The sequence below is a fragment of the Mus caroli genome, chromosome 11, assembly GCF_900094665.2.
Source record: "Mus caroli chromosome 11, CAROLI_EIJ_v1.1, whole genome shotgun sequence".
In the NCBI taxonomy this organism is placed as follows: Eukaryota; Metazoa; Chordata; class Mammalia; order Rodentia; family Muridae; genus Mus; species Mus caroli.
Window position 1 is genome coordinate 94,031,463 of NC_034580.1, and position 18,740 is coordinate 94,050,202.

General features: G+C 39.4%; 1 protein-coding gene across 3 annotated transcripts in view; it reads left to right on the forward strand.

Moving 5' to 3' along the window:
* Positions 1 to 6,214, forward strand: part of Cdk12 (cyclin dependent kinase 12) — a 50,057-nt gene extending 43,843 nt beyond the window's left edge. For 2 of the 3 annotated variants that reach the window (XM_021176010.2, XM_021176011.2), the window contains exon 14: positions 3,840 to 6,214. In XM_021176010.2, the coding sequence (XP_021031669.1) occupies positions 3,840 to 4,546 (707 nt within the window). In that variant the 3' untranslated portion in view covers positions 4,547 to 6,214. The remainder of the gene's footprint in view (positions 1 to 3,839) is intronic. The other variant, XM_021176012.2, reaches the window with a different exon arrangement.
* Positions 6,215 to 18,740: the final 12,526 nt, after the last annotated feature.

Genomic DNA, 18,740 nt, shown 5'->3' on the forward strand with positions numbered 1-18,740 from the left:
ACATAGCACCAAATGATGTATTTCTTGACCAGCCTATTCATTTAAGTCTCAAAGCACCTTTCATATATTGATAATTTTTCCAATTAATGAGGTACTGGTAAGTAAAACCCCTGTATTCTAATCAAGAAAACCAAAGCTGTAGATAGTGAGGTATCTTGAACCAGTATGTGATAGCAAGCTAGTCCTAGAGAACCTGACTTTAAAATAAACAGCAAATTAGTCTTCATATCTAGTGGAGTGGATCCTGGATACCAGAATCTTGTGTGGAAGATACAGTCAAGAAAGCCCTAATAAAATACCATTTCAGTTCCTGAAAATAATCAGGGAATTGTTTTGAGCAGACAAACACCTTATATTTTCTTTCCAAACAGTAATAGTACCTAAAAGTGGTTATTTTAAGTCTGTTTATGAAAGGGACAATGGAATCAGGAAGTAAGCATTATGAAAAGAAAAAACAAAGTCTAAAGGTAAAAAAATGTTATGTCATAAGTCACATGACCACACCATTGCAGTATTAGAGGGGAAGCATTTGTAAGTACTCTAATCAGTTCTGACTCACAATCCGTTTGAAAAATCTTACTATCTGAAAGTGTTTTCAACTTGAAGATGCCCCATGAATTGGGGAATAAGAAGAGACACAGACTGAAGAGGTATACTAACTCTGAACTTTAGGAATCTGCATTTACATTTCATTTGGGTTGGTACAGAATATATATTCTTTATTTTCACTAGTATAAGGTCAAAAACATATCCTGTTTTTTCATATGTGAATAGTGTTCAAACTGAAAGACAATAAAATTAACCTTTTGTTTTTTGACCAGGTAAACTGCAGCATAAGAAATTTAAGTAAATCTGTCTGTGATCTGCTGTTATTAGCAGACAAAGCTCATACACTCATATGTCTTGATTCACATTGCTGTTCTCTGATGATTTGAGTGGTTTTAATAGGCACGGTAATAGAAAAGGCTGGAGAGATGACTCCGAAGTTAACACTAGCTGCTCTTGCCAAGGACCTGGTTCAATTCCTAGCACCTTTATAGTGGCTCACAGTTGCCTGTAACTCATATTCCAGAGGTTATTATTCCACAGGGACCAGGTACACAAATGGCAAACAGACATACATACAGGCAAAACACTTGCATAATAAAAATAAATAAAGATGTACATTTAAATAAAGAAAAGGATATGTAGAATTAAAGGAGGTTTTTCATCTCCTGTCTCAGATTCTGATCATACCCAGTCATTCCTCAATAAGTAGATAACAATTTTCAACTCAGGCAAAGTACCTGAAAGATCTTTGTCAAATTAAATAACATCCTGATTGAACAGTGTTCACCAAATAATTCAACAATCTATTAACTACATAATAAAGTTGAACTGAAAATAAGTCATAGCATCTAGCTAGAAATTAGATATGCTTTTTAGAGGAGAATGTAAAAATGCCACAGCTAAAGATGAGTAGAAATGTTGGGTATGGTATACATTTTTGATCATAGTGCTCAGGAGGCCAACCTGGTCCGTCCAGCAAGGCCTCTTTCAAACCCCCCCTCCCCCCCAAAACACCAAAATCCACAAGTGATATTATAGTTATTCCTGAATTATCTAGTGTGTTTGCAGGGTTTGTTAAGTTTTGTTTTGTTTTTTTTTACCATAAATTGACTTCAAAACTAAGATCCTGCCACCACACACCTCTTACTTAGCCATTGCACAGTTCATTTACACTTCCACCAGAGGGCAGACTGTATAAACCAGAAAGGTGATCTTAATTTGGCAATTTAGTTTTTCTTTCTGTACTTGTTAAGAAAGAGTAGTGGTTGAAATCTAATAAAAAAGAAAAATTTAAGGTACTTTTACATTAATTTACCTCCTTCATTAGTACAAAATTATTATAGAGTGACAACATCAATACTTTAAATCTGAAAAAAATATGGTTTATAATTTATAGTTTTAGTTTTAATTCCTTTAAATAAGCTTTATTAACTTCAGTAGTTCTTAATGAAAAGTTACATAACTGGAAGAATATAAACTTAAACTGGCACTTGTTTTTTGTTTGTTTTCTTCCAGTATTAAAAACTTGGTGATTGTTTTTATTTCTTCTAATGTCACCGGTACCTCGATATCCTTATAAAGAGAGCTAAAGTAGTATTGACAGTAAAACACTTTGAAATATAATACATGGTTGTAGTTCAATTACCTTATCATTTCAGGTTATTTATTCTCCGAATTGTAAATTTTCAGTAGCTGATTTCTTCTACCTTAAATACATTTTTTTCCCTGCTACTCAGCTGACCAGCCAGTGAACAAATAACTTGGAGTTACATGTTGTAAAGTGGACTATTCTGTTTCAAAACTGAAAGTTGATACCCTACCTCCCCGGCTTGTGCCCCCAATCCCAGAAACTCTCAAACTGTTTACTTTTATTTATTTCATATGCCATCTGGCCTCAGTTTTCGCTGCACAATGTTAAAATTGTTCTTATTTTCTTGGGGGCTTTTTGCCTTTTTTTTTTGGACAGGTTTTCTTTATATAGCTTTGGCTGTCCTAGAACTCACTTTGTAGAGAGCAGGCTGACCTCAGACTCAGAGATATAGCTGCCTGACTGTGCTGCGAGTATAGGCATGTGCCACCACCACCCAGCTTGTATATTGTTTTGAGCTTTCATCTGCATACTTGGAGAGTACAAATTTCATTACTATTTCCTTTACAAAGTATATGCAAGATAATTGTGCTATAGGAATACCAAATTGTAACCAAAAACTGGTTTTGGCTTGTCTAAGTAATGACATTACATCACTAACTAATAAAATAGAAGAAAATGTTTTAAAATGTTCCCATAAGGAAAAGAAAAATTGGTCATTTGTAAGATAAAACCAAAACAACAATCCTTTTTTTAAAAGCAGCTTGAATGACAATCCTGAAGACATTAATCTTACTAGTTTTTTTCTCACTAGTTTTGTGTGGCCTCAAACTCATGTCATTTTCTCTCTTTTAATCTTGCCCTTGTAAGAATTCATTTTCAGGCAAATATAGACAGCAATGAAAGAGCAGAAGTATGGGGACATGGTTCAAGAAAGAGTTCAGTAAGGATGAACACATTTTTGTCAACAGTACAGTTCTATGTGATTTTTCTTTTCATCGCATTTAAAAATATGCAGAAAGTAAGAAAACAATTGAAAAATATAATAGGATTACTTTGGTTTTTGTAATTATTACAATTATTCATGAAGCTGTGGTTGGTTAATAACACTTTTTGAGGATATGGTTATAGAGAGAAATGACTAATTTGGAGAAGCAAAATGTCCTTTTATACATGTTGAGAAGTTTTTTTTTTCCTTGATTGCATCTCTCCTGTTGTATTTCAGGTTAATTTTCTATCATCAAACACTGTAAATGTGTTAGCCAGATTTACACATTGTACAGAAAGATTATGTCCTAGAAATTTGACCACAGAGTGTATATTGTTCTTTCTCATCTTCCTTCTTTCTGCTTTGTTTTCAATAATGTTTTGATCTAACAGCAGAAGGGATGGAGAGGTTGCCAACAATCTGCATATTAGAACAGTTCTTTAAAGAAGAAAATCTCAAAACAAAAATATTTAGGACAGTCATTTGAAACATAACATCTTTTTATACCAGCCGTCAGATCCAGAATGCAACTGTTTTATTTCTAATCACTTTATTATTTTATTCATAAATTTCAGTTTCCTGGTCCCAGGTTTTTTCCTTTTACTATATCTGGTTACATGTATTGGTATTTATTTATGTTGGACAGTATGTGTTTGTGTTTATAATCACATGTGATTTTTAAGATGGTGTTTAAAAAAAGTAACCCTTCCACAGCATGTCCTCCTCACATTCTTCCACCAGAGAAGAGGCCCCCTGAGCCCCCTGGACCTCCACCGCCGCCACCTCCACCCCCTCTGGTTGAAGGCGATCTTTCCAGCGCCCCCCAGGAGTTGAATCCCGCCGTGACAGCCGCCTTGCTGCAACTTTTATCCCAGCCTGAAGCAGAGCCTCCTGGCCACCTGCCACATGAGCACCAGGCCTTGAGACCAATGGAATACTCCACCCGATCCCATCCAAACAGGACTTACGGAAATACTGATGGGCCTGAGACAGGGTTCAGTGCCGCTGACACTGATGAACGCAGTTCTGGTCCAGCCTTGACAGAATCTTTGGTTCAGACCCCGGTGAAGAACAGGACCTTCTCAGGCTCTGTGAGCCACCTTGGGGAGTCCAACAGCTACCAGGGCACAGGGTCAGTGCAGTTCCCAGGGGACCAGGACCTCCGTTTTACCAGGGTTCCCTTAGCATTACACTCAGTGGTTGGGCAACCATTCCTCAAGTCTGAGGGAAACAGCAACTCTGTGGTACATGCAGAGACCAAATTGCAAAACTATGGGGAGCTGGGACCAGGAAACACTGGGGCCAACAGCTCAGGAACAACGCTTCAGTGGGGGGGCCCAGCTCAGTCTTATGGAAAACCCTACAGGGGGGCTGCAAGAATCCCACCACGAGGGGGAAGAGGGAGAGGAGTTCCTTATTAACACAGAGACATCAAATGCCCTGAAAGAATCCTTCCCTGTCCATCTTTCCATCTAGTTCTATGAACCTTTAATGAACTCTCCTGCCAGAGCAAGGTAATCATCGGCATTCGGCTACTGCAGTGCTGTCTGTCGTTTTCACTTGCTGCTAGCAGACGAGTCAACCATGTTGGCACCAGTTCTTCCAAAATGGGCAATAGCCAGAATATTTACTTCCGCTCTGTGTAGGAGCTATAGTAGAAAAATATGGAGAGAAAGACACATTCAATTGAAAAATAATTGTTCCATTAGCTCATTGCCTGCACTTAAGCAGAAGAGAACTATTTTGTTTTGAGATGGCTCTGGAGAGGCTTTGATTTTTAAAAATTATTTGTTTTATTTTCTTGTGTGTGTATGTATGTGTGTGGGTGTATATAGTTTGTTTTGAATTTTTATTTAGTTTCCTACCCCAAACTCCCCTACCGCCCTTGAAAGAGAAGAGTATTGAAAAGATCTGAGCTCCTCTAAGGCCTTTGCTAGAAGGGTAACAGTGGACTGGCTGGCTCAAATGTTTCCTTCCTCTCTACCATCTCATATTTTTGCTTCAGTGATCACTCCCTTTACCCCTGTTGAATATCTTGTACATACCTTTTTCTAAATAAATCATCCTTATGTTTGCTCAATTTTGACAAAAGTTATGTCCCTCTTCCTGCACACGCAGCAGCATGTAGGCAGAGGTGTTCTCGGGCGAGTAGGCAGACTTCACCCAATCCTTGGTTTTTTGCTTGTTTCTCCCTCTTTTCTTTTTTCTCCTTCCTCCCTTGTGTGTTCACCCCTATTCTCTTTGTCTCTTTTTGAGGCATTTGTTTGAAAAAAATACATAGTAGAGATGCCCGGGAACCTGGAATAATACTTTGCCCTTTTCTTTTTCCTTTTTTTTCTTTCTTTCTTTTTTTTTTTTTTTTTAATAAAGGAAAGGAAATTCAAACTCCTACATTGTTCTCCGTAACTCTTCAATTCTAAGATTTTTGGTTTTTGTTTTTTTAAGCCACGTTCTGATGGGGAAGTTGATTTATTAATGGACAGCATAGGACATTGCTGCTGAGCCGTGGTTAGAAATTATACCACCATACCTACCTAGAGGGGTAATAAGATCAGTAAGCATGTTTACATGAATATTTTTGTGTTTGAAAGAAGAAGAAAACTTTAAAACAGAGCCTTGTGATATTGTCAGGAAAATCCTGAAAATCCATGAGCACATAACCCAGTTTAGGTTATATATCTGAAGATTTATCAATTCCCGATACTTTAAAGAACAATTTTTAAACAGTCCATCAGAAAGAACAGTATTGATAAGTATATGTCTCAGCATGTACATCCAACCATTTCTTACAGGGATCATTTTTGATTGTGGTAAAGGGTGTAGTCCCGTATGACTTCCGGAAAAGAACTTTGCCTTTGCAGAACAGGAAATGGATGAGAGGAAGGATTTCAGGGTGGGGTAACTTGAGAGACTTCTCATGGCTTCCATTTCTCAGTATCAGCATCTGGAGTATTTTAAAAACAGATTAATGTCATGTAAGTGGGCTGCACAGTTTTAGGGTAAGCTCTCTTTTACAAAGGCAAACATACTTCACCATCTCGGAGAATAGTTTTCAGAAACTCAAATAAAATTTCATGTTTCAATACCAAGTTCTTATGTTCAAATATATTTAGAAAGATATATTAATTTTTTAAAAATTTAGAGGTGAAAGAACCCTCTTCAGCTACATTAAAAAGTTATTTTTCCCTTGTTAGTGATATAGATACCAGTGTGTATATTTCTTTATTTTCTGATTTTGGTCTGGCTTTGTCATAGGCCAAACACTAAGTGAACCTTCTAGCCATTTGGCTTTGATAGCTTTTTATGCCAGTATGTCTGGTTTAAATACCCTAGACACACTGGCATGCTATCCATAGACTGCATTACGGTTTATCTGTACCTTCAGTCTCCTGACTAGTTAGTCCTCAGACGTGGGCCTTATTTTAGAATTTTTTAACGTAAGGTATTGGGCCCCAGACTCCTATTTTTGATTAAAGAAACTGAGCTGGGATACATTAAGTATCTGTTCAGTGAAAAAGAATTGTTTTCCCATCAAATAGGAATAAATTTCTCTATATATTTTCATTGTATTTTGGTTATCAACAGTCATCAATAATGTTTTCCCTTCCCCTGTCACACTATATTTTTAATTATGCCAAATAGTCTAAATAATTTATGTAAGCTTCCATTCCCTTTCCCTGCTAGGGAAGGGAATGAGTGTATGTGAATGCGTGTATATGTATGTATGATCCCATTATGCCCCACCCCATTTTGGGAGTCTAGACTTTAAAAAATATTTTTATAATAATTTTGACTACTTCTGAAAGCCGAGAAAAAAAAAATCTCATTTATATATCCTGAAACCTGCATAGAAGAAAAGGTATTTGGTCATTTTTTTTCAGCTATATTATCTATAAACCTAATGGAAGTAAAAATTTGGCTTAATTTTCAACCTGAAAAGTAGTAATCTGGTTAATTCCATTCAAAAGTGGTTTGAGTTTTAACTATTATTTTGAACAGATTGAAATCTGATTCTGTTCATGAATAAGAGGCAAAACTGGCTTGACCATGATCTTTTTTTTTTTTTTTTTTTTTTTTTAAATGTGGTTTTAAAAGCAGATTTGCTTAACCCAGTTTCTTTTTTTTTCATCTGTCTATAGGGAAGAGGATTCTCAAATAACATCAGATCTATGTATTTAAAACCAGAGCGGTCAGCACAAATTTGTATGTAGGATTTTTTTGTTAGCTTATACTATAAGCATCACCCAGTGTGTATGTGTGTGTGTATGCGTGTGTGTGTAATATGCATATATAAGTACAGTGCTAAAGTGGTTACCAGCAGGTTTTGAGAGAGAATGGTGCATTGGGAAAGTGTCAGTTGCCACCTCCTCCTTCCTGATTTACAGGTCTCTGACACTGTATTCCTTTCTCTCTCTTGTTTTTGACCCCCATTGGGTGTACCTTGTCTATGTACAGATATTTTGTAATATATTAAATTTTTTCTTTCAGTTTATAAAGATGGAAAGTGGAGATTGGAAAATTAAATATTTCCTGTTAATATACCACTTTTGCTGCATTGCATTTACTTCTAATTTCTGTACCCCTTGAGCATATCTAATCATGTATGGAGGACATTTTTTCCTTTATCTTATGGGTTCTCTACTTCAGAAATGCTATAGAATCATAAACTACTAAAACAAGAAAATTCCTCAGGGTTTGGAGAGGTACTTGAAAATCCTAGAGTAGGAAGTAGAGCATTAAAAATTGTGTTAGAGAATATGATTTTAAAAAGAAAAAAGTAGCAAACAGATGATAGTGTGAAGCCATCAAGAGTTGAGCTTCATGTACCCTGACTGACTCCTCCTGGCAGGAGAGGTAAGTGGGTTTGAGCTCAGTAGTCATCAAAAGAAGTTGGTAAGAAGCTATTTAGAGAAAAAAGAAGAAGAGGAAGAAGCTATTTAGACCCAAAGGATCCAAAACCAGGCTCCCACCATTCCACCCAGTCTGGTTTCCACAGTGTGCAGAATTGGGTCAGCATGCGGATCATTGTATCCAGCTCCCTTTGAGATTTCCTAACACAGTACTAGGCTAAGAAGTGAAGCAGATTCTTTAAAGTGTGTGTGGTATTCTTAAAATCTTTTCCAACTCTACCAGAGGGGGGGAATTGTTTTTAGTTCCTTTTATGGCTTAAAGGTCCTTGGCAGTGTGTACTGCAGTCTAGCTAGGGAGAAGGCAAATAAAATCTATCAGGAGAAAGATTAAAAATGTCTGACATTTGTATATGGGATGAGCAAGTTATAAGCCTTAAGGGTTACCTGAGACATGGGAAATGAAGGATTAAAAAACTGCTGCTGCTGCTTCGGGTTGCTGACCTGGACTAAATTCTCCATTTTTGGTGTCCCCTGCCTGTGAGCAAAATCATACCCCTTTTTACCCTAAAGTATAATATAGAGCTCAAGATTGTTCCAGTTCCCTGAACCTTGGTATTCCTTACTCCAGAGATAGTGAATTTGTTTTAGGACTTTATGCATTGCATGTTTGTGACTAGGTATTAATTTCAATCAACCAGAGAGCACTATTCCCACTTTATAACAATAGCTGTCTTAATCCTGTGTCTAAAGACTGAGGACTTACTGGCCTAATTATTTTTCTCTTCATACACAAAGCCATTTCCTTATAGAAAGCCTTTTCAGTAGTCAAGTTTGTTTGGTACTCTTTTTCCCAGATACACACCTTAGTTTTAAAAGGCTAATTTCTATAGTGAGTTAACAATGTTCTTGGTAAATGAGTTTCTGTTATAAAAGTCGGTCTCCACCCCCCACTCCCCAGGTGAACTTTTTAAAGTTATTGAATGACTTCTCTTTTCACAGTTTAGTGGTTCTGAAGGGCTAGGGTAGCATAAGAATGAGGAGCTCCTTAGTGAAGAACTGTTCCACTATTTGAGGGAGAGGCAGGTCTGAAAATGGGCATTCCTGGACACTATTTGGTTTTAATTGTCTGGCTAGGTTTTCTCATGTGTAGGAAAACCTCCAAAAGTGTTTCTAGTATAGCCTTAGGACTACTCAAGATAAGTAGAAGATTCCTGCAGCCCAGGTTGGAAGACACCTATGGGGATCACTGGTACTATCCACCCTTCCTCTCCTTACTGAGTTGTCAACTCCCCTGTCTACCTACTCCCTTTTATTTTCTTGCTTCCTCTCTTCACCTTTTTCTCTTCTGTCCCACTCAGGATCCTACTAGGATTAAGTCTACCATAATTACTGATGACCTGACTTGGCTGGGTATTAGTATTACTATGCTTCATAGTTTCAAAATTTTTATAGGCAATTCAGAGGACAAATAATCTGGATATTAACTTGGAGTGGGAGGTAAAGAGCATACTTTGATATTGCCAAGATATGGGAATCTCTGTGATATGTTTCAGTATTCTACTTCCACTCTTTGAACCTTCACCTCTTCTCCCTCATCCTAGGAGTCACCTTACTGCTGGTGACATTTCTAAATTCATTTGCAGAGAGTGTATATAGGGAGTAAAGGTTGGAGTAGAGAGCAGACAGGCTGGTGGTTATCACTTGGGTATCAAAGTATTTTGACCACTAGGTTGCTTTCATATCTCTTATTTCAAAAATTAGTCATCCAAACCTGAGAAAGACTGATGTGGAGTTAGTGTTTCTCATGATCTTTATATGAATAATTGTTGGTGAAGCTTTAAGGTTCTTCAGGCCTCAGCTTCAGCAGACTTCTCTGAAGTAGGGATATAGGCATAAAGTTCATTTAGATAGATGTGCCCTTAGGACTTGGAACAAAATGGATTTTTAAAAGATGTATTATTTTTCTGTGTGCACATGTACCATATTATGTGCAGGTACCTGCCCAGGATCGCCAAAAGTGGGTATCTGATCCCCTGGAGCTGAGATTATAAGTAGTTATGAGCCACATGATATGGGTAGTGGGAACTGAACTCAAAAGTCTTCTGGAAGAATAACTTGCTTTTTACTTCAGAGCCATCTCTCCACACCTCTATAAATGAATTTGTTTTGTTTTGTTTTTCGAGACAGGGCTGTGTAGCCCTGGCTGTCCTGGAACTCAGACTGGGCTGGCCTCGAACTCGAACTCAGAAATCCACCTCTGGAGTGCTGGGATTAAAGGTGTGGGCCACCACCGCCTGTCTAAATGAATGTTTTTGTGTCTGGATCTTAAAAGTAGCTGTAAATTCTAGTTTATTATTTTAAAGATATACAAAGTATCAAACTAAATTATCACTTGAGAGAGGCTTATTGAAGTAGTGTTTTTAAAGGATATAGTGTAGAAGTCAGTGCTTAACTGAAGAAAGTCTTGGAGGGTTTTTTCCCTCTACTTAAAGGGGTGTCTCAGAACTTTGAAGGTGCAAAATTAGAGATTGCTGTGAGGTAGCACTCTATACTGGGCTAAAACAAGTTTGAATTTGTTCAGTTATGGATTATCAGGCGAAATTCAAACACTTAACAGATGTGTAGGAACCAGGTACCCTTACATTTAATTCAGGAAGTTTTAGCTTTTGCTTTAGACCGGTGTTTGCAACTTCTATTAGGACTCAAAGGCCTTGCTTAAAAAAAACCAGCAATAGTCAGGAAAACAACAACCAAGAAACAGCATAAAGAGGTGGTAGCAGAAATAGGGCAGGAGGGAAAACACCGATAGCTGCCTGGCAATGGTCTGTGAGAAGAGACAGTTGTGATTGGTTGTGACAGTTGTAAAGTTTAGGGGGTGTTTGCTTTAGAGCCTCACAATGAGGATAGTTGAGTTAATAAGTGTTAGAAGATAGGCCTAGAGCCCCAGACTATTACAGCTATTGACTGTCTCTTAAAGACATTCCTTCAGGGAGTCTAAAGAAAATCAGAAAAAATAAATACACTATTTGTGTTATTTGAGTCTACCATTTAACTGGCTGCCCTGAAACTCACCAGTCTGGCCTCAAACTCACAGAAAAACATTGCCCTCTGGAGTTCAGGGATTAAAGGCACATGCTTGTCCTTTAAACAAAAGTACAAAGCAGGTAACTGATGCGTGACATTTGCATAGCAATGCTGTCTACATAGTTCAGGTAATAAGGAAGGAACATGCTAAAGTTAAGAATTATTTGTAATTTTTTGTTGTTGGCTTTGGTTCTTTTTAATTTTGGGACAGTGTCTATGTAGTCCCAGCTGAGGACCAGACTGGTGTAGAACTCACAGACCTTTGCTTGCCTTTGTCTCCCAAGTGCTGGGATTGAAGGCATATGCCACCACACCTAGTACAAGTTTTTAAATTGCAAATGATTTTATATGTTTTAGATCAACCCTTCAAATTGTTCATTTTCCCCTTGGTTTAGATAAGCAGTGCATAGAAGAACAGAATATATGGATTAAGAGTCTCAGAATGAATGAGCTACAAGCTTATTTCAGTGCCAACTTAGACAAATGAGAACACAGACCCAGAAAGGCAGAGAAACTTATGCTGTTGGGAGAAAGTAAGGAAAGGGTAATTTATGTTAAGATGCTACTACATGTTAGGCAGTGTGCTAGGTGCTTTGCATTTAGTATGTGTGTGCAGGGACTCACTGTGTAGTTGTATCTGGCCTGAAACCCATAATGTTGACCAGGTTGACCTTGAACTGTGCCTCCCAAGTCCTGGGATTAAAGGTGTGCACCATCACACACAACTACTTTGGGGCACCTTGAAGCCAAAGGTTAGGAGGGATTAAAGGCAAATTTCATTGAATATTGTAAGCTATATATAAGATATAAGGGGAATGGCAGGTCACTTTTTTCTTTCTAACCCCAAGGAGGAAGTGAAGAATAAGCATTTTAGGATGAGATTAGGCTAAGGAAATAATCACTGGGGAATTAAAGGAGCATGTAACTTCACTATTCTAGAATGGTGGCCAGAGACATCAGAATTAATTTTCATTCTAGAAATTCAGATTATTGCCTGGGAACATGGGATTAACTTTAGCTATAATAGGAAATAGGGCCTAAATAAACATGGTGGTTGGAAAGCAGAGGCAGAAGGGTCAGAAGTTTAAGGCCATCTCAGTTCCATAGTGAATTCAAGGTCAGTCTGGAATAGGAGAGATCCTGTTTGCTTTTTAATGTTTTTGTTTTGGGGTGTAATTTTTTGTTTTTGTTATGAAACAGGATCTCACTGTATCTGTAGCTAACCCAGGACTGACATGGAAATGTGCCTGCCTCTTCTTCCCAGATGCTGGGATTAATGAGGGACACCACCACACCCTGAGAATTTTTTTTTTAATGTAATAAAATGAGTTTTCATTCTTAAGGTATACTTAAAGAAAGTGTTTAAATACTATGAATCAAGGAGGGTTTTTTGTTGTTTTTGTTGTTGTTTGTTGTTTTTTTTAAATGTGCATGGTGTTTTGTTTACATGTGTATCTGTATGTTGGGTCACCTGAAACTCGAGTTACAGTTTGAGCTGCCATGTGGGTACTGGGAATTGGACCCAGGTCTAGGAGATACTTTTTTTTAATGTATGTATATTTTGCCTACACGTAATTCTGCACCACGTGTGTAGCATGGTGCTCATTGCCTGCTGTGGGGCCAGAAGAAGGCATCATATATCCCTTGGAGCTGGACTTACAGACAGTTTTGCGCTGTCTTGTGGCTACTGGGAATCAAACCCAGGTTCTCTGAAAGAGCAGCCAGTGCTCTTAACTACTTGAGCCATCTCTCCAACCCTTATTTTATTTTTGTTTTTAAATCTTTGAAATCATGAAACTGTGAAAACTCTGAGATCTACCTGTCTCTGCCTCCCAAATGCCAGGATTAAAGGAGTGTACCACCACTGCCTTGCCAGAATTTGTAATTTTGGAAAAACTTGTGTCCTTTGGAGCAGGTGACAGCCTGAAAGTTGGCAGAATAGAATAATGTATCCAGAGAGTTATACCATGAGAATCCACTCACTGGCGAGTCACAGTGACCTTAAGTCATGTCCTATACTCAGAATGAGCAAGTGCACTGAGAGGGTCTCAAGTTTAGGAAGCTTCTGGGCATAGTGGGAGAGGTGAGTCTTATTCTTGGCTGAGGTATGGGAAGTGGATATTTTTTATTTTGTCTGCTGTGCTTTTTTTTGTTTGAGACAGTCTTACTATATCACCCAGATTGGCCTCAAAACTGTAATCCAGGACGGCCTCGATTTTGCTTCAAGAGTTTGGGGGTTATGGGCATGTGCTGACTTAAGAATCTGTATTTTATAAGTCTATACGTTGGATGTGCAGCTTATGAAATGAGTGTAACCTCAACAAGAAGCCACAGCAAAGAAATAACCAGAAAAGGCTGAGTTAATCTTGAGTCTGAGAGTAAAGATAACAGAGCATAACACACAACCCCATGTAATTTTTCAGGAACCCAAGTAGCTCCTGTTTTGCTCTTTCTCTTTCTGTAACTTTTGGGAGAGAGAAGACTTGGGTTCTGTGCCCTATTTAAAAAAAAAAAAAAAAAAAGCTTCTTGCTGGTCATGGTGGCGCACACCTTTAATCCCAGCACTCGGGACGCAGAGGCAGGCGGATTTCTGAGTTCGAGGCCAGCCTGGTCTACAAAGTGAGTTCCAGGACAGCCAGGGCCACACAGAGAAACCCTTAAAAAGAAAAANAAAAAAAAAAAAAAAAGAGCTTCTCACTAGCATCACAGGCCTAAAATAGGAGAAAGCATAGAGAAGACGGTGTATGTCTGTTCCGAGCACAGGGCTGTCAACTGACTGGCTAGAATGGAACAGGAAAGGTGTATTAAGAAATGAAGTTGGAGCCAGTTGTGGTGGCACATGCCTTGAATCCCTGGTCTACAAAGTGAGTTCCAAGTCAGCCAGGGCTATACAGAGAAACCCTGTCTCAAAAAACCAAAAAAAAACAAAAACAAAAACAAAAAAACGAAAAGAAATGAAGTTGGAAAAGCAGTCTTGGTTGCCTGAGTTAGGATCTGAGCTTGGCTTGTTAAATAGTTATAGGGAGCGATAGAAGTGAGCTAAAAATGATGTGGAAGCCTGTCATAACTTTATTGGGCCAAGGAAATAATTCTTTAGGATGCTGTTCTTGCCCAGATTTAAGGCAGTAAAGACTGTCACTAGTGTGAGACCAGGGAACTCCAAAGAAAGGAGGGGAGTTCACAGGAGTTAGGCTTGCTGCCAGCATGGGTGTGAGTGGGGTGCGGGTTGGGGAGGTTAAAGGATGGTTTCCAGATGAGGGTCCCAGGACACAGTTGAACTGATGGTGAAAGTTAGGTAAGAGGTGGCTGCTTAGTTTTTAAGAAGCAGGTGCTTGTTAGCTACATGCAGTGTACCTTTGTTCTGTGTTGAAGAAGACAGGAGCAGACCCTACTAAAGGAGGACTGGAGCATGCATTGTGACCATACGCCTGCAGTACCTGCCCCAAGCTTTTTTTCACTTTGGAGAACCAGGCAAGAAAGTCTGATCCTGGTATATAGCAAAGACATCCAAACTTCTAGCTCATGTTATCTGTGGAAGAATATAGAGGTGATTTTTAGTTGGTTGTGGTTTTTTGTTTTTTGTTTCTTCTGTTGTGCTTTAAAGATGGGAAATGACTAGCCTGTGGCAGTGTGTGCTGTGGAAGCACTGTCTTCTGGCTTGATTCTTGGAAGGCCTTTTTCTGTCCCTCCCTGGGGCTCATTTGTATATCTGGTTCCTGCTCCCAGAGCCATAAAGTGGGAGCCCCCATTTATTAATTGGGTTGGGACTGGGGAGGGGGTCGGCGGGGGACTCTTTAGTGCAGCAGGCAGGGGTCTTTCCGAATGAGCCCATTAGCCAGCCCCAACGGCAGCTGAATCGGGGCTGCAGCCAAGTCCTCTCCGTTTCAAAAACCCTCCATCGCCTGCAGCAGATCAGAACAAGGCCTGCGGGAGCCCTTAGCTTCTGATTGCAGCTGTGAGGAAGGACAAAACAATTTATAGGAAGCCAAGTAGCTCTTGTCTCACTGTCTTTCTCTTTCTGACTTTGGGGAGAAAGCAGGCTGGAATGCTGTGTCCTCTCTTAGTGAGGTTTCTTGCAGGCATGTACAGGCACAAAGTAGGAGCAAACAGGAGTGTGTGGGATTTGGTATTTTTCTCTGCTGTGGGTATATTTACGTATCCTTCCCATTTTATACATACAGTTGTGTTGGGCTAGCAACCACTAAGTATATGGGCTTTCTTTATAGGGTTCCCTAGGGCAAAGTCAAGTGTGTATGCAGTATGCCAGTCTGAGTGTGGGCAGAGACAGTCTGCCTGCTTTATCAAGATGAGAGAGAGTTAGATCCCTTAACTTTTCCTCTTAGGAGGAAGGGCTTAGCATTTAGAAGAACTCATTTGCTGCTTTATTCAAAGTGTATTAGGAAGACATATACTACAGTGGTACTGCTTTCTACAGTGCCATAGAGAAGGGTGTCGGGCCTAAATATCCCAGGGGAGGGAGGAACATTTGGGTCTTCACCTTACAGAATTATAACTTTCCAGAGCTAAAGAGAGGTATGTAATCCAGCCTCTCTTTTTAGAGCATGATACTGAAGCTTAAAGAAGGACAGTGTCCCATCCAGTCATGCAATAAGACTGTTGGACTATCTAGGACTAGCTCCAGAGGCAGGATATTAATCTACATGAATAAGCATGAAGCCCTCAGCTTTTCGGGTGCCTGTTCCTAATAACCCAAGGCTACTTTAAGAAGGGAGAAAGCAGATTCTGAAGGGGGAGAGACAGAAATTGAGGAGGAAAGGTAGATTTTAAAGCTATTAGTATGAAACCATGTTATGTATCACTCAAGAATAATCTCTTAGTAACCAAGTGTGCTAACATACACCTTTAACCTCGGGTCAGTAGGTGGAGAAAAGCAGATACTGAGGTCAGCCAGCGCTACATAGTGAGACACTGTCTTAAATTAGATTCATTCACAGCCAGTTAGATAGCTTGTAAAAGTGCCTCGTCTAGCAAATTGAGATCTATCCCTAGAACCCACGTAATGGAAGGAGAGAACCAATACCTGCAAGTTGTCCTTTGACTTCCACAAACACTGGCACAGGCATCCCTCCCATACACATATACATAATGTGATTTTGAAAAAAGAATAGCATGCAAATTTTACAAATAATTTCTAATGATATAATAACTAAATTGTTGGGAAGAAAGTGGTAGCCATAGCCAAAGATCTTAATGCCCTTAGACTTAGCCCAAATTTTCAAAGAACCCTTGGCCCCAAACTAAGGGACTGATACTAGGGAAAACTTCCTCAGAGGCAAAGTGAAAAATTGATACCAAATCTCAGCTTAGGCTCTTTGTCATTATAATAAATTTATGTCGGAAGAATCCAAATGGAGAGAGAGCACTTTGAGGCCAGGCTGGAGAGAGTATCACTGAATGGGATATGGAATCATGAGACTCAGGAGAGTTGGTGGGGACCTTCTGCCTTTCTCTTATTTGTAGAGCTAGAGGAAGCTATTTGGTGTTCTTGGACCATGCATAAGGAAAAGTGTTGCACAGTGGTCAGAACCAAAAATAAGCTTATCAGGGCTGGCCTATGGGACAGATACAGTAAGTCATCTCATCCTGGAGCTAGGTCTGCTGTACTTCCTTATGTTTGCTTTCTCTGGACATAAAAAATTGGGAACCTGTTAGTAGCAAAAAAAGAAAATGCTGACGAAAGCAGCAAAATGCTGAGCAACTTGAAGATAGTTAAGGTCTGTGTTAGGGATCTACCAACTGATACTGTCTGTGGATAACAAAGGGGCAGATCCCATTGTGCATCATTTGTGGTCAGTCCATTGCATTATAGTTGAAAGAATATAGGAATATGGGGTTAATCTCCATGCAAAGACTTTGTTCCTGCAAAGGAAATGCACAATAAACCTAGTTACCAAAATTGCAACAAATCTACTCTTGTACACCTTTCTGTTTCATAACTAAGGCCATTTTCTGACTCAGATTAAAGAAGCTTTGATGAACAAGAGAACCTCCAATTGAAGATGGTGGTCCGGTCTAAAGTTATGTTACCCCCTAAAGTTAAGTTAGAATCTTGCATTAGCCTTGTATTAACCGTAACGTGCACTGCCCTCTATAGTATTTCTGTGTTTCACAGCTTGTATTCTATTAAATTTTCTGACATATACCTTAAGTATCAGGGCCATGGTTTTTTACTTATCATCCTGGGAACTAGCCTTTGGAGGTAGGAATCTGGAACAGTCAGCTCTTCTCTGGAAGAATTCTTGAGAGACTTGGAGAAGCAGCGACCATCATACTGTTACTGTAGCTGTCAGCACTGTAATCTCCTATGCCTGACCACCGCCCCCTTTGCTCTGGGTATTGTCTTGTGTCTCATGTAGCTTCTTATTTTTCTTTACAGATAGCAGCAGCAGGGATGGCCTTTGAAGAACTCCAGACACCCATCAGTTACCTTGCATCCAGAGACTCTCAAACAATCTCATTCACAATACTTGAAGCCAGGTAGGGACTTAAAGCCAGTCAGAAGCCCCTGGCCTGAGTGTACATGGAGTAGCACCCCACTTGTGACAAGGCAGCTTCTTCTCTGGAATCCCCCCAAAAATTTCCTGAGTTTTTATTTGTCCCTATTCCGGTATCCTACCTAGTAGTTAACAAGCTCTCTCCAGCTAGAATGAGTGAGCCCTCTCTAACAGTAGCAGTTACTTCATTCCTGTGTTACCAGATAGATACGCCTCTACACGGGAGTACTGACATTATTATTCAGTTACTTTCAACCTCCTTTAGGGTGAATATCTCCCTTGCCCATACCCCTTCATACACAAAACACTTTTCCCTCAAAAGCTGTTTTTTGTTTTTGTTTTTGTTTTCTATTTCTTTAAGTCAAGATAGGACAATACTATCTCTTCTTGCCTCTAATGAACTTCACTGCCTTCTTTCTAGGTTCAGTGGAAAAGTCCACCTATCCAAACACTGCATGAGACACCAGAAGTGGAGGCCTGCACCTCTGCTGTCATTCCCAGAGCCGGCATCTCCACCTTCCCTCCCTGAGAGGTAGGTATGGTGTTTCACTCACTTCACAGATGATGGGTGGCCTCTAGCTCTGTCTGTATCGCTCGTGTTTGTTTCTTTCCTTTCCCTGCCTCTCATATGAACTGGGATTCTAGGTTCTACATCTAGCTTCTCAAGGAATATTTTTGTTCAGTGTTTCCAAAAATGGAAGGCATTTGTGACTCAGCTCTTTTTCTCAGTAGTTTCCAAGTCCTAGTATTTAGGATGCCCTTCTAATGGCCATCAGATGTCCATCCCTTTTCTGTAGTTTAGAACCGTTTCCCTCCTGTTTAGCAGGTAGTGGAGGTAGTAAACAGACTGATGATGGTGAAGAACAGTCCAGTAACACACAGCCTCTCTCTTGAAAGCTGAAATTCTGAAGGCTTAACTGGAAGAATACCTGGATCTTTTGAGTGTTTATCTAGTGTCTGTTCTTTAGGACCAGTATCTTGTCTCTGTCCCTAAAACCCACATATCCCAGCGAATGGAAAAGGAACAGCTCTAGCTAGGGTATAGTCAACTATAACTAGATGAGTAACTAGATGTTACTCTTGTAAATATGATGTCAGCTTTATTCTGGGCCCTATGGAGAGTTGTCAGGGTTAGAGCATCTTCCTGCCTCCTGGATGCTAGCGGT